The sequence below is a fragment of the Amblyomma americanum genome, chromosome 4 (genome assembly GCF_052857255.1).
Source record: "Amblyomma americanum isolate KBUSLIRL-KWMA chromosome 4, ASM5285725v1, whole genome shotgun sequence".
In the NCBI taxonomy this organism is placed as follows: domain Eukaryota; kingdom Metazoa; phylum Arthropoda; class Arachnida; order Ixodida; family Ixodidae; genus Amblyomma; species Amblyomma americanum.
The window spans coordinates 203,174,729-203,199,087 of NC_135500.1; the positions used below are offsets into that span (position 1 = coordinate 203,174,729).

At 46.9% G+C, this 24,359-nt stretch overlaps 1 protein-coding gene and 1 long non-coding RNA gene across 3 annotated transcripts in view; one reads left to right on the plus strand and one right to left on the minus strand.

Annotated features, from left to right (window-relative positions):
- Positions 1-118: 118 nt before the first annotated feature.
- On the plus strand, positions 119-1,943 carry LOC144127518 (uncharacterized). The gene is made up of 3 exons (XR_013313535.1): positions 119-485; positions 586-957; positions 1,226-1,943. It is a non-coding gene; the product is annotated as an uncharacterized LOC144127518 (long non-coding RNA).
- Positions 1,944-6,113: 4,170 nt separating this feature from the next.
- The window catches only part of DUBAI (Deubiquitinating apoptotic inhibitor), a 28,370-nt gene continuing 10,124 nt past the window's right edge, over positions 6,114-24,359 (minus strand). For both annotated transcript variants that reach the window (XM_077663019.1, XM_077663018.1), the window contains exons 9-16: positions 23,455-23,604; positions 21,445-21,653; positions 19,689-19,782; positions 18,824-19,069; positions 14,478-14,710; positions 11,096-11,387; positions 10,050-10,319; positions 6,114-6,699 (exon numbers count right to left, since the gene is read on the minus strand). In XM_077663019.1, the coding sequence (XP_077519145.1) occupies positions 6,547-6,699; positions 10,050-10,319; positions 11,096-11,387; positions 14,478-14,710; positions 18,824-19,069; positions 19,689-19,782; positions 21,445-21,653; positions 23,455-23,604 (1,647 nt within the window). In that variant the 3' untranslated portion in view covers positions 6,114-6,546. The remainder of the gene's footprint in view (positions 6,700-10,049; positions 10,320-11,095; positions 11,388-14,477; positions 14,711-18,823; positions 19,070-19,688; positions 19,783-21,444; positions 21,654-23,454; positions 23,605-24,359) is intronic.

The following is a 24,359-nucleotide window of genomic DNA, read 5'->3' on the forward strand; positions in this document are numbered from 1 at the left end:
AAAACTTGCTTACTGACTACCTTTTTTCTTGTCCGAAGTTTGTCGCGTCGATTTTTGGAGATAGCAACATTGGGTACTTGTTTACCTTTCTTTTCTCCTTTTTCCCTGTCTTCTCGGAGTGCACGGACGAGTATCGATCCCCGTTTCTCTGTTCTATCATACTGTGGCGGCTTTTAGCTTTTTAAATTACTTCGCTAATCCGAACTTATTCAGTTAATTAATCTGCGGCTGATCTGCGCTTGCAGAGTTATTAGTGATCCTTGGTGTGCATCACGCTCCACAGACACGTGCGATGTTTGCCGTTGTCAGGTTCGCGCACGATATAGATAAGAAGTTGTACGTGATTCCTGCAAAGGATATTACGAATTTCAACCCGAAAAACAACACAGACTTCAATACGCGGTCTGTGTATACCGCGTTCTGGAGAGATCCGCTGGACGGAAAGGACAGCAGTCACTACAGCACCCAAGTCCTGATGCTAGGAGGTAATGGCTCAGTTTTGTGCACCTTAATTGCATGAGATTTTGCCACGCGAACTGGGTTACTATAATATATGTGTGTGTATGTCTGAATTTCTCACTGCAGAGTCGGAGAAAGAAATCCAGGAAAGGATGAAAACAAAAAGACTTGCGATGCCAAAAATTCTAGATTCGCATGATTCTTCAAGTGAGACATGTGAAGAGGAAACAGCAGCCCAAAAGAAGAAGGTGTGCTTGCATTGTGCAGTGTTATATCTTGTTTGATTGTGCAATCTCGTGAAATTTAACCTGCGATGTGTTGTAGTGTATGCTTGTTGCAGCACATCCTGTGTTTTTAGTTTTTTCGTTCTTTAGAAGCAAAAGCGAACTCTGCTGGCATCCAAAAAAGCAGAGTATGATGAGACCATGCTAAAAAAAAAATATGGACGATGCCAGAAGCAAAACACTGGCAGCTCAAAGCCGCGACAGCCGCCAAGTGGTAAGTAGTACGCCTGCTTAGCTATAAGCTGCCTTATAATTATCAGACACCTTTAAACGTCAGATTAAATCTGAAACCGTGAATGATAATTCTTTATAGGCCAAGAAGCGAGTTGGCTAAAGTTCTTTAGTTATTATAGCAAGTTGGGAGTTATGTGCACTATGCCCCTGCAATCACCTGCTGGATCCTACTGTCACACCACTCCTTCCTTTCATATGGCAGCTATCTCTGCAGCACCTTATTAACTGTTGTAAATACTTTTTTGCAGCCACGGTCAAGCACTGGGGTCTACAAAAGGGCGTGGACGTGGACCCCGTCGTAAAAAAACATCAACGGGATCCTCTGCGAGAAGATTCAAGATGTCGTAAAATCCAAGAGGAAGGATATGCAGTGAACTGTCCATTCACATGAGAATAACATGAGAATAAACATGCTAAACTGCACAAGACAAGTAGATCTTCTTGCCCTCTCCTGCTGTTGAGAACATGTAATGCATTAGTATGCGTCAAAGCAGCAAGTGGGAACCTGTGTCCAATGAGCTGTGTTTGCTCGGCAGTCTCGGATGAGCAGAACTGGCACGTTGGTTTAGCTTGGGTTCATCGAATTCTGCGTGAAGGAACTAGAACAATAGAAGTGACACCAATACCATACAGCTCTGTGTTGGTGGTATTTGCCTCGTTTCTACTGATCTTATTCTTTCACACATTTTGAGAGGTCAAAGCTCATTTCAATGCCTGCTGGCCCCACTAACACCTGCTGGTCCCAGCAGCGCCTGCTGGTCCCAGCAACAACTGCTGGTCCCAGCAACGCCTGCTGGTCCCAGCAACGCCTGCTGGTCCCAGCAACGCCTGCTGGTCCCAGCAGCTCCTGCTGGTCCCAGCAACGCCTGCTGGTCCCAGCAGCTCCTGCTGGTCCCAGCAGCTGCTGGGAATCTGCCAAAATCCCAGCAGTGTTGGGACCAGCAGATTCCCAGCAGGAAATTTTCACCTGGGTAATAACAATTAATTGGTTTTGGGGGAAATAATAATAATAATTGGTTTTCGGGGAAAGGAAATGGCGCAGTATCTGTCTCATATATCGTTGGACACCTGAACCGCGCCGTAAGGGAAGGGACAAAGGAGGGAGTGAAGGAAGAAAGAGGTACCGTAGTGGAGGGCTGCGGAATAATTTCGACCACCTGGGGATCTTGAACACACTAGCACACGGGCGCCTTAGCGTTTTGCCTCCATAAAAACGCAGACGCCACGGTCGGGTTCGAACCAGGGAACTCCGGATCAGTAGCCGAGCGCCCTAACCATTTCCTTTCCCCAGAAACCAATTTTAAAGCGAAAGCTTTACTGGCCGCGAACTTGCATTTCGCCGTGGCGGTGCTCCGAGGAGGTACATGGCGTCACATCGCGCCCCTGGCCGCGGATATTTTACTCTCTCGCTCCCTAGTCACTAGAGCGCATGCACCACTAGTAGCACCGAGCCAAAGGTGTTCCGCCGCAGCACCGCGCCTTTCCTCAAAATCCAGCTTTGTTTTCTCTTTCTTCTTTCCCTCCCTCATTTATCCCTTCCTTTACAGCGCGGTTCGGGTGTCCACCGAGATATGTGAGACGATTACTGTGCCGTTTCCTTTACTCATAAGCCAAACAAAACAAGTGAGCCGACGGCGTTCATAGAGTTCACTGGTGTTGACAACTTTGCAAAGGCCGTTCGTTTTCACGAAAGGAAATACCACAATCGGCTCCGCGGGTAAGTGGAGTCCTCAATCTCGCTTTCATGTCCGTGGCGTTGGTGTACAACTGCAAAAGCCTGCTTTGATTGCGTTCCGCACACTGGATAGGCAGCGCGCCCTCGATCCCTGCCACCCTGGGAGGTGGCATGCATTTAATGGTTGATCGCGAGAACTTTATCACCAAATGAACGCTGCGTCCTAGCTATTGCTGCAGTGCCGCATGTTAGCCACAACGCCGTCAGCGTTAATGCATTTAGGCCACATCTCTCTCTTACCCTCGCCACATGTATTAAAGCACGAATGAGGCGTCCCCGCATATCCAAAGGGCCAGTTATGCGCCCTTTCTTCCCTCAAAACCATCGCCGCCTAGAACATTGTCATCGCCAACGCCAATGAACACAGTGAACGCCGACATCTTTCGCTTTGTATATCCTGGATTAGCTCAGCTAATCCACATGAATTTTTTCTCTCTCTCGCTCCCTGGTCACAACTGCGCATGCGCCACTAGTAGCACCGAGCCACAGGTGTTCGCCGCAGCAGCGCCTTCCCTCAAAATGCAACTTTCACTTTTAAGTTTTCTCTTTCTTCTTTGATCAGGAGTTCCCGGGTTCGAACCGGACCGCGGCGGCTGCGTTTTTATGGTGGCAAGACGCTGTTTTTTTTCGTAGCAGGAGACCTATAGTAAGAATGCCATATGGTTTATAAAATGACAGCACGCTGCATGAAGATCTCAGTGACACAGAGTTGTACAAAGCCATCTTGGCCAGCTTTGCATATTTTCAGAGCGAAAGCTCCACTTCTCGCATGCAAAGCTGATGAAACTTTGATTTGACCTCAAACTAGAGGCTCGCCGCAGATGTGGCTGTCATAAAACGTGACTTGTAGCAGCTGTTACCGCTCATTCTCATCAGTTGTGTCAAATTGACTAACCACGTGATTCGCTCTTGCTGAATAATCACCGCCTATATGGCCATCTTATACTGGCACCGCATTATGCAGTGTCAGAACGTCACCTCTGCACTCTACACCTCCGTACATGCCGTTTTCGCAGTGACGAGGATAACAGCCTCAAACTCTGCGCTAGCAGCGCCGCTTCTCTTATGCGCTGGCAGCAGGGGCACCAAGTCTTGCTACACAAAATTAAAGGGGACACTTAAGCTCCGCTTTGGGTATGATGCAATAGTGTAATGGGTTAATTCTCGTATATGCAGAAGGTCATTCTCTGCATTACGTTCACGGATCCCTGGGAGTCTATACCCCGCCTGGTACAGTGTGCTCCCATGGGTGGGCCTTGTGCTGCCTAGGTAGTTCTTCTCGAGTGACCAATCATTAATTTACCTGCCACCAGCCACTGTGGGCAGTCTATGTTGAATATCTGGTGGAGAGGTTGTGATGGCACCGCAAGGTCACGTGACTTAGGTGGCCCACCTGCCTCCTAGGTTGCTCTCTGGGGACTACCTGCCAGAGCCATGCCCGTGATTTTTTGCTCACAATGCCAACGCCGAATTTTCTGGTGAACGGAGCCTTTAACGCTGTTTCGTTAAAATACTCATGTGCTACGCAGTGTTTTGCCCGACGAAGGGGCTACAAATTGTCTAGACATAGCCGCGAATCGAGACTAAAGATCGTCCATGTGTAAGGCATTATTACACATGGATGCGTAAGGTATTATGATACATAGATTACCACGTGGTATTCTCCTACGACTGCTGCATAATTCGTAATCCAATTTCTTTCTCATGCTATGTATAAGCTTCCTCTCTCTTGTAACAAAATTTATATTGGTTAAACCGGCCGCTGTATCAATATTCGGCATAGGTAACATCTGTCATACCGATCAGTATGAGGCCGGCACGATGAAGGTAATGATTGATTTACTGACTGAAAATGCTAGAACAAATGATGACGTGGAGCTGAATGGCGCTTGACGCCGGCACGAGGGAGCTCAATTCGGCTGCCACTGCTCCTGCTGCGTTAAGGCCGCTGCTGCTGCTACACATCTTCAATCACTCTTGAATGCAACCTATTCCCCTCTAAAGGAGCACTGCCAGGATTGCAGGAAGGAAAATGAGGAAGTGCGCAGACCTCTAGTTCCGCACACATGCATTTCATTTCGTCACAGAGGTAAGACAAGGAAGTTAATGGAAGCATGTACCATATTCGAAAAAAACAGGATGAATGAGTTTATCAGCCTTTATTATTGATAGTTAGTAGAGAGATTGCTTTCCTGAACAACACATGATGTTTTAGTTAGTTTTTGATTTTTACGGGTTTTCAGCCATTGACTTATGATATGGTTCTTAGATTGTACTCCGCGTATGTGCACGGGAGCTATTAGGTCATGTGATCATTAGCTATAAATACGTTTTTCTCAATTAAAAAAATGCAGTTGCGAGTCAGCACTCTGTATGTTTCCTTGTTCTTTGTCTTTCGTCTGTTCTTGCTGTTTTCTATCCAAAATGAACATATACCAACTAGACCAACTATCCATTCTACCAAGTGCTCCCACGGAAGAGGAAAGGCACAGGACAAGGAGGTACTACTTTTTTTTTTCTCCGACAGACCCTCCTCCTCCAGTACTCCACCTTTACTTTCTGGAGCGCTATGTCATCACACGGTATGATGGACTGGAGACCAAACCCCTCAGTTCGTTTCAACCCGCAATGTGACGTACGCTGCTGCTGGTTATCCTTCATAGCCTGAGTCGCTTTGGAACATTAAACCCCCATAAACCATAAACCATCACACTCAGCACTCCCTCTCCACTCTCTACTTTATCTTTGTGGAAAAAATAAACCCCGATCTCAACAGCTGGGGAAAACCATGACCACATGATTGGATCTCCCAACTCCAGTATTATACCAAAAGAGGAAAGAAGATCAATGCTAAGAGGAAGTATTTGTGAGCAACAGCGGTTGTGACGTGTGGAGTTGTTTAAAACATAATAAGGGAGTTATTGCTCATTAGCATCCACCCAAGCGCAGCCATATGACTACAAGGGAAAGCTATTCAGCTCCACAGAAACTTCGTAGCTGAAGAAAAATGTTTCCTCGTTGAAATGTAGCCACCATACCGAGATCACCATAACCACTTTTGTTCACTAGTTGCCCACACTACTGTGACAAGAACAGCCGGAAGCCTCTCAAGGAAGATAATACTGCTGCCAGGCAGCTGGTGGAACGATTTTTAGTAGTTTAGAATGATTTCATATTCTTACCATGCCAATGCACACATTATCTGCTACAAATGTTATCTCAGCAGCAAAGAGAGGAGTGGTATCTTTTATGGTCAAGCAAGCAGTATGGAAATGGCTAAAAAAAATGAATTCTTTGTTCTTTCCGTGGTCTTTAGAGACCATGGGACGGTATCAATGCTATCCACCATCAGAAGCTCACTACTCATAAACAGGGATTAATAAAAGAAAGAGAACTGCCACTATCACTTAACATGACATTTTATTTGCACTCGTAGGACGGCAATTTTTTTCAGGATAGAAAAGGTTTCCTTTATACACTTAAAAGACACACTTGTTTAGGAAGTACAGGTTCAACTTGAAAAACAAGTCAGCAGCAGGGTTACACATTCACTCATGATAATGTACAGTATTGTTAACAAAACAAATAATTTACATGAATATCACAATATGACAGGCTTATCGCAGTCGGCCACTGCAAACCTAGCTGATGGAAAACTTGCAACTTGCATGAACGTTGGCAGAATGCCTGAGTGTGAGTGAGTGTCTTGCATCCTGCAGTTTTCGAGAAGATTCTGGAGGCTCCTTGCAAGCATGTAAATAGTGATTTTTTTTTCCAGTTCTTTGGCTACCTGTTGCACTTCAAAGCAGAGGGACAGAGACACGAGGCTCTCTGCTAGAAAACCATGTGCGGCAAGCTGCTTAGACCACCGCCTCCCATGCCGCCGCCACACCCACCAGATGGTGGAGAAGGCCCGCCTTCAAAAGAGTCGCCAGCGTTGCCGGTCTTGAAGGACCAGCGGGCACGCTTGCTTTTAGCTTCCTGCTCCTGCAAGCAGCAGTGACATGAAAGGTAGTTTTAAACACATTGCTTCCTACTGAGTCTTCATTGTGTAGCACAGCCTTAGGCCTCAAACTTTTGATCCATGAAAATGGCATGAAGTTAAAAAAATTCATAACAAAGTAGTGCAGAAAAATGATACCAATGCACTACTAGAGCCAGGGAAAGTTATGCTGAATGTAAACATCAAACCACCCCGTATGTGCAACATTCACAAAATTATTATAGTTATGATAAAACAGCATCATAACAGAGATGGTGATGCTAAATGGTGATAAGTGGATTGTTAACATCCTGAGGCTGCACTGTGACTGCAAGTGATGCTCCAGTGGAGGGCTCAAGATTAATCTTGACCCTTGGGATTCTTTAATACGCACTGACATCGCACATCAAGCTTACATTCTTGGATTTAACCCCCATCAAAATGTCGCTGCCATGGCTGGGATTCAATCCTGCGATCTTGTGCTTAGCACTAAAACATCATAACCACTGCAATGACTGTATGATGGTGGTACATAATCCCTAAAAACATTACCACCCCTAAGCACTTAAGTTTTGCTGGGACAGGTCGCTGAGGTCATTGCAAGCCAGGCGTAATTGGAGAGCACTAGGAGAGGCCCTCATCACGTGTTTGCTGGCACTGATTTCCATGAGGAAGCGAATTAATATTTACAGGTATGTGCAGGCACTGTACAATAAAGCTTATGGACTGTTTTATAAATGCTCTCACAACTTAGTGCAGCACAGGATGTTTGTACTTCATGTCACTAGGCAGCATCACCACTAGCACTTTTACCGACACCCCTACATACTGCGAATTTCACTGGTCATCTGCTTTTTCTTATGAAAATGGTAAAAGTCTATCCCCGTTAATTTGGAAATCCAGATAATTAAAACTATTGGCTCAGTCCCGGCCAACAGCCATGTAAGTCTATGGCGTCGGACGCTATGGGCCTTGCACCAGTTGATTTGAACGGGCTCCCAAAGGAAGGCTGCGCTCAGGTACAATCAGGGCGGCAAGAAATTGTTGAAATAGCCCTACTCAAAACCTGAGCTCCAAGTTGCAGAGATGCTCAAGCAACTATTTCGTGCGCGTAATGGCAGGTGTGATGACGAACAGGCAGCTCCGAATCCAAGGACACTGCGACTGCTTAGTTTCAGTTTCGCTTTTCTTAGCTTCATGCCAGCGTGCAACGACGGCGGCTTGGCCTGCCAGCCAACTTAACCCATCTGAGCACTGTTGCTGGTGTTTTATGCCACTTCGGTGCTGTTTACTTCGTTTGCGTCCATGTGGCTTTTTTTTTATTGCGCTGAAACTGTGTGCTCATTACATGCCATTCGCTGTTTGTGTGGTGAAGCCTCCTCACATGCGCCACCGCCGCTTATGATGGGTCTGGCGTGGTAGCAGTGGAGCTCTACTGTGCCGCGCCGTGATGGATGTGAGAGGCTCTTGCGATTATGAAGGAGTTTTGCTCCGATGCTCCAGACCATATGCATGCAATAAAGCACTAATGGCAATATGAAAAACAGTCATTACTGTGCTGTTCTCATCTTAAGATCGGGCAACTGTTGCCCAGTTTTTCACCAAATAAATTTACTGTGCTGCCAGCAATTCTCTATAGTTTTTCCGGGGTCATTCGATAATCCAAACTGTTGGATAATTCGAACATTTTTTCTTGTCCCTTGAAGTTGGAATTAAAGAGATTTTACTGTACTCTCCGCATGCACATATACTCGCTAACCAAAAATTCAGCAGTTTGCTGGTTATTTCTGATCTTTATCGTCATCTTCACCTTTTTGTTTAGTTTTGGGCCATCTGTACGGCGGACGAAGCACAGTTCCCTTAGTGATGGGTTTGCTTTTGCGTCGGGACTTTTTCCCAACCTGTGCTGCCTGCAGAACAGCCACTGAATGCTGGGCTCATGAAATCAGTCGCAGGCTGTTGTCTGTACATGATGCATGGCAAGACTGAGTCACGTAAGGCTTTAGAAGGGCACAGAACTGACAACACCTTCCTGTGCAATACTAGCAATTAGAAGTTAATGTAGAGTTATTTTCATCTAGCAATTTGATTTTTGCGGCTCCCCGATTTTGCGGACATTTCACGGTCCCTAGGGAGTGTGAAAAATCAGTCGGCGAATGTACTGTTACCTTGCGCCTCAAGCACCTTTAGAAGCATGTGGGCATTGGGCTTCTTGAGTGATCCAAGCGCACGCCCGCTGCAGCCGTTCTGCTCGTTAGAGAGACCTCCCGTCAGGTGTCCGGGAGCGGAATGCAGGCGGCTGCTGCTTATCCTCCTTTCCAAGGAAAGCTCTTTCGTGAACCGCTGTAAATCATCCTCCCCGCCATTCTTCCTGCTTCGACCTTGTGTCCCCACTGGCTTACTCCAGGTGACATTTGGGGGCACTGTTTCGGTGAGAGGCCATGAGCGGGGAAATAAACGGGGAGACTGCCACTGACTCGGCAGCAGAAAGTTCGCCTTGCCAGGGGGACCAAGAATGCGGCTCATTTAACCTTTGCGAAACAGTGATACATATATGTACTATTTCCTCACCGTGCTTTTTTTTTGCACGTAAACAAACAACAATACACTCATCTGCCACTTTTTTGTGTTCTGCCATCTATCCAGTGCTCAAACAAACAATTCAGCGTGTTTTTATGTTTCGCTAGCAGGTGCCGTTGGTATGATGAGTGTTTTTGCAAGTGCATGTGTAGATTTTGACTTGGCGAAATTTGGTGCAAAACAAATGGCGGGAAAAGAGCAATTCCTTATGCCTGGTGAGTGTCAAAACTTACCTGTTTCTAAAAGAGTCTTGTTTTCAGGCTACATTTTGTCTTACAGCGCTCCTTCGAAGCCAGTGGCAAGCATAATGGGCTATCAACGTGCGACCTGTGTTGCCAAGATGTGCTCCGCGCATTCCCCGTCCTCCTTTGCGTTGTGTCATGCACGATTTAACCCTTTGGTTGGCCATGCGGCATGTGATCGACCTTAGCTGTGCCGTCATGCGTGTATGGTCTCTGCTTTGCGCACGTGGCTCCACGGGCCCGCTCCTGGGTGCTGTGGCAGGGCTTTGGGTTGTACTGAGGTCTGGGGAATAGTGCAGTGTTCTGTAATGCAGCTTACTGTGTAATAAACATGTGTGCTCTCGAATAACAGCGCCTTCCTTCCTTCAGAGCGAGAGCACAGGCGCGCTGCGAACGCTGGCTGTGCCTTCACTTTGCTTTGGTCCGAACTTGCGTTTTGTGGGCGAAGTGCCACTTAACACACCATACCTGGTAAACCCCACAAGCAGCGAAAACTCGGCTAGAGTTCAATATGCCTGAGACCTCAATCTCACCTCAAAGTACTTGACGTTGTCAATGTCAACCATATCTCGCAGGCTTGAGTGCAGCAGGTCTCCCGGTGCAGCCTCCTGGTAAGCCAGGCCACTGTCTACCTGCCTGTAGAACAGTACGTATGCTGTGTCCTGAGGGAACCGGCTAGTCAACCCCTGCAGGCTTGCATACGATGAAGCTGATACCCGGCTGTCATTGAACAAGTACCACCGCTTGCACAGTGGATCAGGGGCCCCTGACCGATAGGCTGACTTGCGAGGGGACAGTGACTCCTGGGTGTCAGTTTGAGCACATTGCGAGCAGCAAGCATGAAAGAGAAGAAAAGACAGGCCACATCATGGAATAATCCTTTCCAAGGGTATCACATTTAGCACACACCTACTGGCCGCAGCTGCAGAAGTGGACATTGTGGAAGGAATTTCTAAGTGGACACGTTTCCTGTCAACAACAATCTGACGTCATGTCGCCCAGAGTGCCGACATACAGAGAAACACAGCAGTTTCCTGCCGGCTCCTATCAAAACAATCCAACATTTGCCTCTCTAAGAACAACGAATGATCCTGCGGTGACCCTTTCAATAGGAACGGCACTTTCACTGCTACTGTAGCTCATAGGACGCACATAGAGAAGCATTTTAGTGCCACCTGTGAGGCAGAATTGCTGCCCTCTTTCATTCCAGAAACACTGGCAGACTTCTTGCTGCACTGCTTCGTCTACTGAACATAATACCGGCAACACTCTGCTCTGGTCTCTTGCACCTCACTTTCACTTCATGTATGCCTACTGGGATTTTAAAAGTTGTGCTTCCAACTAGCAGTCAAAAGACATGCAGCACTTTTGTACTCTCCTCTGCCCCCTCCCCTCCCCGCCCCTCTTCTCCACTAGGAAGTAGCATCACTGGAACATTATCACCAACATGTTCGCAGATTGACTAAGAGGTGCTAGAAGCTAAACCATGAAATATCATGCCTGGTCGCAGTGAACTGTGACGTACAAAGTTGGCGCTTTGTGAAAAAAGGCACTATTAAAGTGCACAGTGGCCACTGACCTGGCTGGAGTAGCGGGCATAGGTATAGTAGTGGCCGCGATCAGCCGACGTGCCCGAATGGACCACAACGGCATAGAGAACATAGGTGGCCTGCTGTTGGCTGGTCAGGCCACAGTTGGAAGGCAGCTTCAATGTCTGAGGGAAGGCCACCTCCCGAAGGATTTTGGCCCGGGTTCCTGTGGCTCCGTCGTACGAGAAGCGCATAAGCGTCAGCATTAGATGCTGTGGGGGCTGGGCTAGGGCAACAGTGCGGCGGGCATCCCTGAGCGTGCCACACACACTGCAGTGGTACCTGCAACATGAAGGGCGCAGAACACAAATCTTGAAAATGGCTGAGTGGATGGCAAAGATGGTGGCAGCCATTTCAATCAGAATTGTTCAGGTGAGAAAACTACTCTCCCTGCTGAGAGCAGGAAGGAGCTTGTTAGGATGCTTATGAAGACAACCAACAGCCTTTTGAAATCAAGGAAAGCGTAGAAAGATATTTCTATCATTGTATTTCTTATTTCAGAAATTAGCTGGGTGATCACTCTGGAAGGTAGATACCGTAAAAGCCTGTTAATTTGGTGTTCAAGGGACTGGAATAAACATTCAAGCTATCAAATGGCCCCCAAAAAACTGGTAAAAACCATTCCCATAGTAGTAAAGTTATTTGGTGAAAACTTGGGCTTCCTAGAAAGCTTTCGAGACGAAAACTGCACATCTATGACAATTTTTTGCAGTTTTGTCAAACAATTTACAGGGTGCACGCTGTCGGGAATGTCGAAAAAAAACTGCTGCAAATTTTTGAAGGTCCCAGTGGCCCCCTAAGTGGCATGACGCAGGAGCAGTGGAGTCCTCTCACTAACGTCATCATCATCTGTATGGAGACTATTCTGCACTAAATGGAAACAGCATATGACAAGCCTGCAGTTTTGGCACAGTTAAAGAATGAAGAAACTTGCAGACTGAACTGAAGCAAGGAAAACACATTGGAGTTGGAACTACATGACACCTTCTAAAAAGAAATGAAAAACAGCACGCCAATCAGTGTTCGAAACAACAGGTAGTTGTGCTTGGCTGGCTGGCTGATGCGGCCAATAGCTGCTGTCATCGCAGATTGGCGCGAAGCTCAGAAAAATAAGACCGAAACCATGGAGGAAGGAAAGAACTCAAGAGAGGCCATTACGTGACATTTCTGAAGCCGGATGTGAAGGCTCGCCCCCGCTACCCTCCTACTTAGCTGCCATCTCAGTGCGCTTGCGCATGCACAGCAAACAATGCAGCAGACGCCGCCGCTGTGCTCAGCGTCAATATTGGCTGCGCCTTCGGCCAAAGCGCGTGACTTCTGGCACACTTTTTGGCATGCAGCTCAGACAGGGAGGGCCTATCCTGAGCTTTCCTGCCTCCATGAGCCGAAACTATGGAGCTGGGATAGTTTTCGGCGACCATCGTCACGCCTTTTCAGCATGCATGTCAGAGGTGCACAGGCAGCCCTGTACCATGCAATTAGGCTTGAGAAAGGTTATTTAGAGGGCCACTTCCTGTGCCGGTATACCTCGACACAGCTCCGCATCAGGAGCGTGTCCAATGTAACCGATATGAGTCAAGCACAGCAAGAACTACCGACCGTCGCAGGGGCATGCCAGCAGTCCAAATATGAAGATCTCCACACCAAAAGGGTCAAAATTAGTTAGGTTTAAATTGTAATTTGAGAAAGGAGAAGAAAATGCAAAATGCTGTTGCTGGGAGCAAAATTCACAACCTCTGCAAGTCATGTTCAATGTTCCCCCAACCAAGCTACAGTAGTATTGTCTCTCCTCCTACTTGTGAAGGTATTTATATGTTCATTTAAGTATAGCCTAACCTTGCGAGTGAATGCCACCACCGCCACACCGAGCCACAGTGGCCGACATGTTGGTAGCACTTGGAGAGTGCTAGCATTCTTATGGCTATGACAAAAGAATGATGCAGGCACTTCAAGCAACTCCAGCTCAGTTGCACGCCAATGACACATGGTAGCCTCAAGGTCAACCATACCACATTACTTTATGGCACTAATTGTCTCACAAGGCATTAAAGGGACACTGAGGACAACTTGAAGTTGACCTGCATCAATAGATTACCACATTCTAATGACAAAAACAACACTTTCATTGAAAAGGAAGCTTCTATAAGCCACAAAGAGCACAAAAATGAAATAAGGGTGTCGCCATAACCGGCTGATTTCACTAGTAAACTGTGGTGTGTCGACAAATTTTTTTCGTCGCAGATCCCTGAGGTGATGCTACACTGCCATTCACTTCAAAATGCTGATCACGGAGTCATTTTCGGTGTCGACTTCATGAGTTTGACAAAATTAAGTGGCGGGAAAATTTTTAAACGCAATTTCTCAGCAATTTTCTTACGTGAGGGCCACACTTCTTTTTTTACAATTCCGGTGCGAATCTGGAAGGTGCAGCCCATACACGAATAAAATAAGTCGTATAACAGCATTTTTTTTTTTTCAATAATCTGGTTCAAAACAGGGGCTGTGGTCCATACACGGGTGCGGCCGTTGCAGGAGATTATACAGTAAATGCGTCTTTTCCTCCTGGACAAACATCAACTTATCAAGCAAGAGTCAAAGGATTGACTTTTACCAAGAAAAAGAATTGGATGCCGTTGTCCTCAGTGTCCCGTGTGCAAGCACTCTGAAATGGTCCATTTCACTACCACTCCCCTACACAGCATAATGCAGGACACTTGTACCCAGTCAAGGGTTCGACAGATTCCTGTTTGGCAAGGAGGAAGCATAGTGGTTGAATAAAACGTACACTCGCCAAAAAAATTACTTTAAAATATGACGTTTCGGGACCCCTACGGGTCGTTTGTCCACAATGAAGATGAGCGGAATGGGCCGCATCTTATATGCGCACTTGACAGTGCAGTGAATGGGAGTAGTTATCGTCATATTTTAAAACCATCTTTTGGCGAGTGTACGTTTTATTCAACCACACTTGTAACCATTTTAGCAGGTGCTATCAGTGCACGCACTTCCCTCCATGCCCCTGTCTATGCAACGTTTTTTGGGTGTTTTGGTTTGATTCATGGGGGTTAATGTCCCAAAGTGACTCAGGCTATGAGGGACGCCGTAGTGAAGGGCTCCGGGAATTTCGACCCCCTGGGGCTATTTAACGTGCACTGATATCGCACAGTACATGGGCGTCTAGAGTTTTGCCTTCATCGAAATTCAACTGCCGTGGTCGGGAGCGAACCCGCGTCTTTTTGGATCAGCGGCCGAGCGCCATAACCACTGAGCCACCGCGGCGGCACTTTCTTGGTGTCTGCTCGCAGTTGTGCCAAATGACAAGTTTTCACTCTTACATATTCTCGCTCCATGACAAACTGAGTGAGCATGCACCTGTTCTCGCCTTCCATGCTCTCAGGTGCAAAGTAGTTCTCCAGCATGTCCTCCAAGGAGAGTGCCTTGGGACCATTTTCAACAACATCCCTCTGACCCTCCGCTACGCCCGACTTGGTGGTAGACCTTGTCTGGTATGCTTTGCCATCTGTGCCACCTGCTCCCCTGGGCACTGAGCCCACAGGGAAGGCCACATGGAGGTCTGTGATGGCCTCTTCATTCTTGCTCTCACCCTGGTTTCACATGAGAAAGGGGGGGGGGGACGGGGAGCAGAAATAAAATGCGTACATGGTCACAATTTTGCACAACTGTGGGCAAACTTTAGCAGGCACAGGCACTGCAGTACTCACCTTTGTGTACAGTACTCACGGATTGAAATAGGACATTCGGAGCGCGTGGCCGTCGCTTCATGGAGCGCCGCCCGTAGACGCTCATGGAACCAAGGTGGTGCATTGTGGTATGGCGTGAGAGGGAGAACATCTACAAAGCAGAATTGTTCCTTCCAGTAGCCAATCAGCCGGCCTGTGGTTTACCACATGCCTGCGTGGCACTGCAAGGCTAGCGCTCCGAATGTCCTATTTCAATCCGTGAGTACTGTACATATTCAGCGACATGAAGCACAAACTACCAGCACCGCACAGCACATTTCTCCATGTGAATCGCAGATTGGTGCCATCACACGGAATTTTTCACAGTGAATGCAGCACTCCTGTTACATGCCACTGTCATTACAGGCTAACAAAAAAAGAAGCAGGTCCTGTGTACAATTCCCACACCAAGACTGAAAGGCCTGTGAATGTGCTGCGGTGCGCAATGCACTTTTCGAAGGGAATGACAAACACCACAAATGGCTTGCCTTATCTTTTTGGCTCTTAGTTCGTACATATCCTGAACAAAAAGCTTCAAGTAGTACAATGCAGATGGCAGCCATTCACATAATTTTAATGCCCAAAATTGACCGCACTGACGTCTCGAGTGTTTGGTCTTTCTCGTGCACTTTCTCTGCTCACAAGTGGCAGCAGTAGCACCTGCAAGGGCAAGCATGCTTCAGGTTCATCAGCTGTGACACTAGTATGATGTAAGATGCGGATGCATCAGGTGTGACACTAACCCCACGTGAGCTGATTTACTGGTGAAGAAAGAAGACTTTTAATAGAGTATGAAGGTGCCCAAAAAAAACCACACAGACACAAAATAAAATAAAGCAATGAGAATGAAGGGAAGCCTGCAGGTCAGGCTATGCAGGCAGGTACTGAGTCACAGATAGTAGCATGTGTCAAGTTTCCATCAGGAGTAAAAAAGGCCAATACAGTGAAACCTTGTCACAACAAACACGGATATTACGAATTATTGGCTATATTGAACTGTTGCTAAATATTTTCAGCAAGCACATGCATTTTTTACTGCATATATCAAACGCGGTTTGCCATAAAACGGATATAACAAACTGCCGAGCGCCAATCTGTGCCCGATCGGATAGCAGGCGGCAGGTTCTGCTTCACTACACGGGTGACTGGTGATGGAGCGGAAAGCGTTCGCGCCACAGTTCACGCTGTACCTCGCTTTGCCAGCAGCGCCACAGAAGATACAGCAGAGAGAAAAGCTGGTAGCCAGGCAGGCGGAACCTGTTCGCACATCTCGCACCCGATGACAGTGCCCCAGAACCAGCAACACGGCCGGTTGCTGTGGCTTTCCAGCAGCCATTCTCTGCTCTCGTCGACTATCACGGAGTGGAGGTGGTGAAAACGGCAGCTTTCGTCCTGGCATCCGTTTTTTTACGCGACACCGCTGTAATGCGAGGAAGCCGCCCTAGCTGGCATCTGATCTGCTGCCGCCACGTGCTCCGGTGCTGTGCGGCGAAGCCAACTTAATGCGTTTGCCGCTCAGTTTTTTGTGGCCTTCACAATCGCCGCGAGCGCCTTTGAGACAGTGCTAAAACTATGGAAAAGGTCTCTCCCAGTTGCCGTTCTTTCGTTGAATAAATTTAGCTCCTTCACCACGAGTTTTTTTGGACATTTTATATTATAAATTTTGGCTATATCGAACTATTTTACAATTTTTTACCAGTTCATTATAACGACGTTTCACAGTAAATGGTGCCATTCGGTGCAAGTTTGCCATTTGGTACAGTTTAGCACCAGTGTAGCCTAGTCACAATGTCCGCGGTTTCAAACTCAGCGAATGTTAATCTTACAGGCCACATTCAACCAACAAACTGCAGTACACTCCCATGAAGACGAACTCCGTTAAAGAAGGACATGGCTTTCGGCAAAATTTTTTTTTTTACTTTTTGGTGCATTTACATGAAATTTTTTGAGCACATGTAAATAGTTTAATGACTACTCTAAAAATATTTCACTGTTATATCTCCAGAAAATTGCTTTCTAATATATGTTCTTCCTCTGAACCATCTGGAAAGGCTGCAGAGTAAAGAAAATGTGGCAGAAGGCTGGATCAACAATCAATGCGTTCTTAATGGCTTGCTACAGGTCAAGAAAGATATTCTTAGAAGTTTTTTTTTTTGCAAAGCACAAATTTTGGTTTTGAATTTTTGTGATGCAGTGTACGTTGATATATCTAGAGTGAGAAGAAAATTTCACACAAGATATTTATAATTCCTAAATTTGAAAAACAATGTCCTGACCTCCACTGTGGTGCTAGGAGTGCAACAAAACAAACGAAAAGAATCATGAAGAAATTTGCTCCGCAAAGTGAGTATCTGTGCAGAGAACCATAACGAAGAAAAACACCCATTGTTCTCCGCAAAGTGAATATCTGTGCAGAAAACCTTAACGGAGAAAAACACCGATTGTTCTCCGTAAAGTGAATATCTGTGCAGAAAACCTTAACGGAGAAAAACATCCATTGTTTGAGCATTTCCCCACAATACAAAACTGCCGCGGTTCACCAAGCAATTGTTTTAGAGCACTTCCCTGTCAATTTCAGCAATGAAACTTTGGGGCAGCACAAAAAACGAGGCACATTAGCAGATACAATAATTTTCAAGAAGTCGATTTTGGAAAATTTGGGGGGATTTCAAAGCGGCATCGCATCTTAAGATGAATTCTCAAATAAGATGAACAATGTTAGGCCATTTTATTGGTTTCCCATTGGACGCAATTCACAAAAAATATGCTCAAGACGAACTGTTTCGCGTGTCCTTCAGTTAAGACAAACTTTCACAGTGACTGCGAACCACGGTGACCTCATCCAATGGCACTTACGGGGCTCCCGTGCAGCACTGTCAAGGAAAAAAAAATAAAATGCTTCTACGCAAGAAAGCGCACCCCCACAAGATGGCTTCCACACACGTTCGTGAAAAACTGCAGAGAAGACACCCTGCAAGAGCACACTTTCTTGGGGGGGGGGGCATCACTCGAAGTCATTAAATGCGGAGAAACATTTCCCCGATTGCACTGACAGCCACCATCACGTCCGCCGCAGCTCGTGTAACGCCGCTATGAGTGGGTTGGAGAGAGTGGGGAAGGTGGGGGCGCAGCGGCCGATCTAGAGGAAAGCATGTGCTGCGCAACCAGCCGCGAAGGCGCCTGGTTTTCTCTGCATATTTCCCCTCTTGGTCGCCCACTGCTGTCTCCACAGCAAACAGAGTCTTTGCCTTGCGATTCAGCCATCGGCGCCTGAATCACGAGAGCAGTAGTGCAGCGGCGATGGACGCGCGCTGCTTATGCCGTGTCTTTTTGCTACGTCCTATTATTTTTCGCTGCTTTTGAGCATGAACTGTTGTAGTGCCATGTGACATGACGTTCCAAAAGCAAAAGCAGCGGAGATGTGCCGACTGTGCTGAAGCATGTACAGCACGTTGTGTCAACTGCGGTCGTTCGTTGCGATTGTAGACGTTCCTCTCAAGTCAGTTCGTGCTTTGTCGTCACAAAATTTTTCAGCCAAACTTCATAAGCCAGCACAGGCTAACAGATAGTCGGTGTAGCGAGTTCGTTATAACAAAGTCAACTGCCGCAACACCTTCATTACATAGAAGTTGCAAATACACGCGCTTCAATGGGGACGGCATCGGGGAATTGAGAAAGTTCCTAATATCGAGGAATTCGCTATACGGGGGTTTGTTACATCCAGGTTGAAAACAATGAATAAAATAGCCTTTCAGAGAGAGGATAATTGCAAATACAGCATTTGTTGCACTTTGCATGAATTGAGCTGAAGATTGAGAGCATGAAGCAAGCTCACTTCACCCTACTTGAAAATGGCACTGGTCTAGTAGTTTTCTTTTTCACCGTCTCCTTTTTCCCACTCCATGCAATTTTGCGAGTACAACGCATTAACACGTGTGGCAGAGGTGCTTGAGAAGCAAAGCATATCAAGGAACTTACGTTGCAGGTTAAGCAGTGATACGTCGTGCAGATCACTCCACCAAAGATGTCCTGGATCAAGGTTTGATTGGGCAAGCCTGACCCATCGTGCCGAAACCCACTTAGCTGGAAGCCCCGGCTTTTCTGCTCTTCATGGGACGAGTCCACCAGGTAGCGGAGGAACTCGGAGCAGTCTTGCTGCTCGCCCAGCTCGAACCAGGGTGGCTTAGATGTACGGAGAAAGGTTTCGGGGCACACTGCTGGCCGCTGCATCAAGGAATCAGGCCATACAGAATGGAAGGCTGAACTACATATAAGGCCATAGCCTGTTGTGGGCAATGTTCAATGAGGCACCCAACGCAAGTGGTACAGTAAAAGCTCATCAATTCTAACTTGACGGGACAAAAAAAAAATGTTCAAATTATCCGAAAGTTCAAATTATCAAATGATCACAAAAACTGGTCAACAATTGCTTGCATCATGGTAAATTTATTTGGTGGAAGATTGGGCAACAGTTGCTCGATTTTGAGATGAGAACCACATGGCAATAACTGCTTTTCACGTTTCCATCAATGCCTTATTGCAAGCATAGTGTCGGGAGCATCGAAGCAGAACTGCTCCAAAATCGTAAGAGCCTCCCCCGCAAACTTCACGGTGCAATGCGGTGGAGCTCCACTGCTACCTCGTCACACCTTTCACAGGTGGTACTACTATTGAGTACGAGAAGGCTTCATCACACAAACTGCGAACGGCACGTGACGAGCGCAGTTTCAGTGCACTGGAAGAATGGAACCAATTGCAATGCCAACTGCAAGTGTTCGAAGTAGAGGTCACATATGCAGTCAACATGCAGTACATTTGCCATGTGATTCGCAATGTGACCCACCTGTGACAGTGCCAGGAAGGCAAACAGCTCCTGCAGGCTCTTCAGGATTGTGCCTTGTGGTATGGTGTCGGTCTGCAGCAGCTGGTTCCTCAGGCTGAAAAACACAGGCACCGTTGCATTTACTGGACTGCACGACTACACATGACCGTTGCAAAATAGAGCTATCATTGCAAGGCTAACATGGCAGACTAGTTTTTTTAACTTGGATGCAGTGACTTGTCAATCTTGCTCTCAGGGAAGTTTGGTTTATGAGTGCGTTGGAGCTATGGCAAGGAAGAACAGCTTCGACAGTGTTAGACTGCGAACTGATCTTTTATTGCGCTGCATGCGCGGCGAGGACTGGTGCCAGCTTCTTCACGAGTTGTGGCCCGCAGCCAGAGTGCGATGCGGGGGTTGCTATAGGGCGCCCTCCCATACAGCAGAAGCCACAGGGGCAGTTCAGTGGACATGATTGGATGAGGCTGGTCAGAGTGGGTGGTGGGACCACGGGCACAAGAGCGGCAACATAGGCCGGTTTGAGACAGTCAGCAGACACGACATCATCACAACCATTAGTGTCTAGCTCGAATGTCTTGGACGTACGATGGAGTGCGTCAAACAGTCTATCACAAGGCCTCTGTGAGGGGCGGACAAACATGGTAACGCCAGACGAAGAGACAGCTGCAGGAGTTAAGATCATGGTTAACAAACATGGACCGGGGGCTACGGTTAGCAGGGAGGTCAGGAGTAAGGTTTTGAAAAGTACTGCGCAGGTCCCGGATGCAGGTGGAAGCATCATGGATCTAGACTCCCTTGCCATAGCTCTCACAGATTTGGTGACCCGGACGTGAAATTTTATTGTGCTGCATGTGCTGGCCCGCCGCGGTGGCTCACTGGTTAGGACGCTCGCCTACTGGTCCGGAGTTCCCGGGTTCGAACCCGACCGCTGCGGCTGCGTTTTTGTGGCGGCAAAACGCTAAGGCGCCCGTGTGCTGTGCGATGTTAGTGCACGTTAAAGATCCCCAGGTGGTCGAAATTATTCCAGAGCCCTCCACTACGGCACCTCTTTCTTCCTTTCTTCTTTCACTCCCTCCTTCATTCCTTCCCTTACAGCACAGTTCAGGTGCCCAATGATATATGAGACAGATACTGTGCCATTTTCTTTCCCCAAAAACCAATTATTATTATTATGCTGCATGTGCTGCGAGGCCTGGTGCTAACTTTTATTCAATGTAGCCACTGCACATGGGGCAAATTGTGGCCTGCGACCACAGTACAACGCAATGGGCGCTACAAAAGCTTCACTCTGGGCGTTCTAAAACTTCTGCACAAGACGAAAATGGCACTCAGGTGGACGGGAAAGCTGATAGGCTTGAGAATATGCCCTGTGAGGGCTTTGGTAAAGGTGTTCTACTGAAAGAGGGTGTGTGGAACACAGCATAGCTCTACCCGTTGCTTTTTTTTCCCTCAAAAGGACAAATATCTTATTCCTTCCCACAAGACACCAAACCTCTGCTTCCAACGGCAGTGGCTTCGGGCACACACTGACCGCCAGCCTTACCGACAGAAACTGGGGGCTGAACTGAATCACACCACGATGTCGCAGCATCGCCCTCAGTGCCACTTGTGGCAAACCAAGACTAGCACCAATGCCCAAAAGTATCTTTCAGATAGAATTTATTGGGTGTGCACTACTGCGGCAGTACTATTTGACCAAAATTATTGTGACCAGTTCTATGCACAATGCGCCTGTAGGTGTACTAAGAGCCTCCCTCACCGTGAGGTCATGTAGAGAGCCTGGAGGACACTGTTGGCGTAGCACGTGTTCCCCAGGTTGACAAGCCCAACCAGCTCAGCCTCCCGACGCACCAGCAAGGGTGCCTCGCCCACGATTCCCCCAATGTAGCGGTCTCCAGCGGACCCCATCCGGTACTGGCCCAGCAGCTGCTGCATCTCTTCTGTGGCTGGTGCCACTGCCGACACATCCTGCAATGATAAAGTGTTGGACTGCATTGACAAGGTGATGGACCGCAGTGACATAGCCGTGATATATCATGAATTGATGAAGCAGTGGACTACATCGACAAAGCCCCGACATACCCTCCATTGACAAAGTGGCGGACCGAATTGAAGCTAACCCTTGCCATCCTTACAAGACTGGCCGTGTCAAAATAGCAGCCTAGATAGGACATCAATAGTGAAAAAACAGCGCACAAGCAAACACAGACAGAAAGAAGGGGACAAGCGCTGAACTAGCAACTGAGGTTTTATTGAGAAGCATGGCGAAATATATACAGCACAGCATACAGCATTCAAAAAACATATAAACAGCACATAAAAGGCGGATAAGAAGCCAGCATCCAAACTCATCGCTTAATGTCGCATATCCAAGAATTCCATCTCTTTTGTTGAAAGAAGGATAGACGGGGTGCTGACACATGAGTCCTCCGCTTTTGCTATCGCCCTAGCCTCGATAATTTCCCTTGTTATTGTGCACTTGTTTCGTGCCAGGATTTTGCAGCCGTGAAGGTCGGGTATGCAGGCAGGTTTATGATCGCAACGGTGACAGTGCTTAGCCAGAAAACCTGATGAAGCAATGGATCTTACATTGTTGTTATGCTCCAGTAATCTTTCGTTAAGACACCGACCGGTCTGGCCGATGTATCTGCTTCCACACGGTAACTTAATTTCATAAACAACACCCTGATCACATGCAACAAAAGGATTCTGGTGGTTGATTTTGCATCCAGGACGAGGCTTTTTCATTGGATTTGTCGCTTTACACAGTTTTATTAGTTTTTCTGGGGCAGAAAACACAACCTTAACATCGGCCTTCTTGGCCGATTGCCAAGATTGCCAAGAAGGTCTCTCACGAATGCTTGCTTTGAAATGCTTTTTTTTTTTCATTCTTTGTTGCCAGGCTTCCTGAATTATTTTGACACTCTAACTCTTTTGTGGCTTCCTTCAACTGAGGGAAAATATTCATGATCACAAGTCTTACTATAAAGCTGAAAAACCTTACTGGTACTTCTGCCCCATATTCACTCAAAATCTGGCCTTCATTCACTGATCAAGCATGGTGCCAGTTCACACAGCAAAAAGCATAAGAAATAACAATACCAGAAACTCTTCCCATCATGCCCTGCCACTTAACCAAGTCACAAGATGCTGCACTATCTGTAAATGCCATTAAAAACCATAATATCCGCTCTAGCAGAGACAAAGACTGCACCTTGTTGAAAACCCACTATCGAGTGTGGCCATTCTTTCCAAGAGATCTGCTCATCTGTAAGCTGCAGCCACTGGCATGTCAGCAACAGGACGGCAGATTGGGCGAGTTGGTAATCCATAATAAGCATTTTTTCAACAGCGCTAGACAGCAGGACATAGAAGAAGGAGAGACAAACAGAGCGCCACGTTCATCTCTTGTTTTATGTTCTGCTGCCTAGTGGTAGTGGTAAAGGCTTGGCATATCAGCAGCTAGTTCACGAATGCACCCTGGGATCTTTTCACAACATCCGATGATGATAGGTTTCACGGCAACCAAGGTTTACTATGCCCCAGTAGTCAGCACTGAAGTGCTCTGGTTTTAAAGGGGAAAGCGGTGTCATCTCCTGATTAGTGCTTTGAAATTGCATTGAACATGTGCCCGTACACAAATTAAAAAACATAACTGTGTTTTCTTCTCAATTATCTAGTTCAAAACAGGGGGTGCAGGCCATAGAGGGGTGCAGCCCTTACATGAGATTATATGGTAACTCAACTAAAACTAGCTACCAAGACATACCTTGAGTGTGTCCAACACAGGGTCATAGAGGTCAGGGAACCCTGAGTGCAGGAACATCATGGTGTAAGCCAGGCTGGCCAGCTCTTGAAGGACCTCTTCGTTCTTCTCCTTGCGCAATTCTTTCACAAACGCTGGTAAATGGGGCAAGACCTGCCAGGTTCCACCAACAGCAACGCAGGTGGAAACCGAGGTGGGATGGGGTAGAAAAACACAAAGGAAATCACAGTCAGCACGATGAACAAAAGCAAAGCTACATAAACCTAAAAACAGGGGCTTTCGTTATTTTACTCCTTTACGAGCAGTCCACAAAAACCTGTGTGCACAAAAACCTGTATGTAAAAATGTATGCAGGGAGGACAGATTGCACTGATGCAACACCCTACCTTTCATTGATCAGACCATTAAAATAATACTGAGAGCCAAAAAAATGTAAACTAAATACAGCCATACATAATACACAATAATCATAAGAAAAGCGTTTTAATTGCACACAGGGAATATAAAGCTGCATGCAGCATGTGCTGCCCAAGCAATGTACTGGGTCTGAAAAAGAAAACAATGACTGCTTTATTTTCAGTACTGAAGTGCTCTAGTTTTAAAGGGGAAAGCGGTGTCACCTCCTGATTAGTGCTTGACTTTGCATCAAATATGTGCCAAATTCTCTACTGTGCATTCCTACCTACTGGCTAACAGCAGACAATTTCCTGGCTGCTCCTGTATGTGCAAGAATGTGTATGTGTATGTGCTTCTGTAAGGCAAGACCTGCCTCACACTGTATTAAAATGCTTGTTTGCTAATCTATCTATGCCCACGCCCACACACTGTATGGAGACTGAAACAGTGGTGAGATACACAGGTATCATATTGATGACCATGACTTGTTAGACCATGCTCAGGAAAGGCTT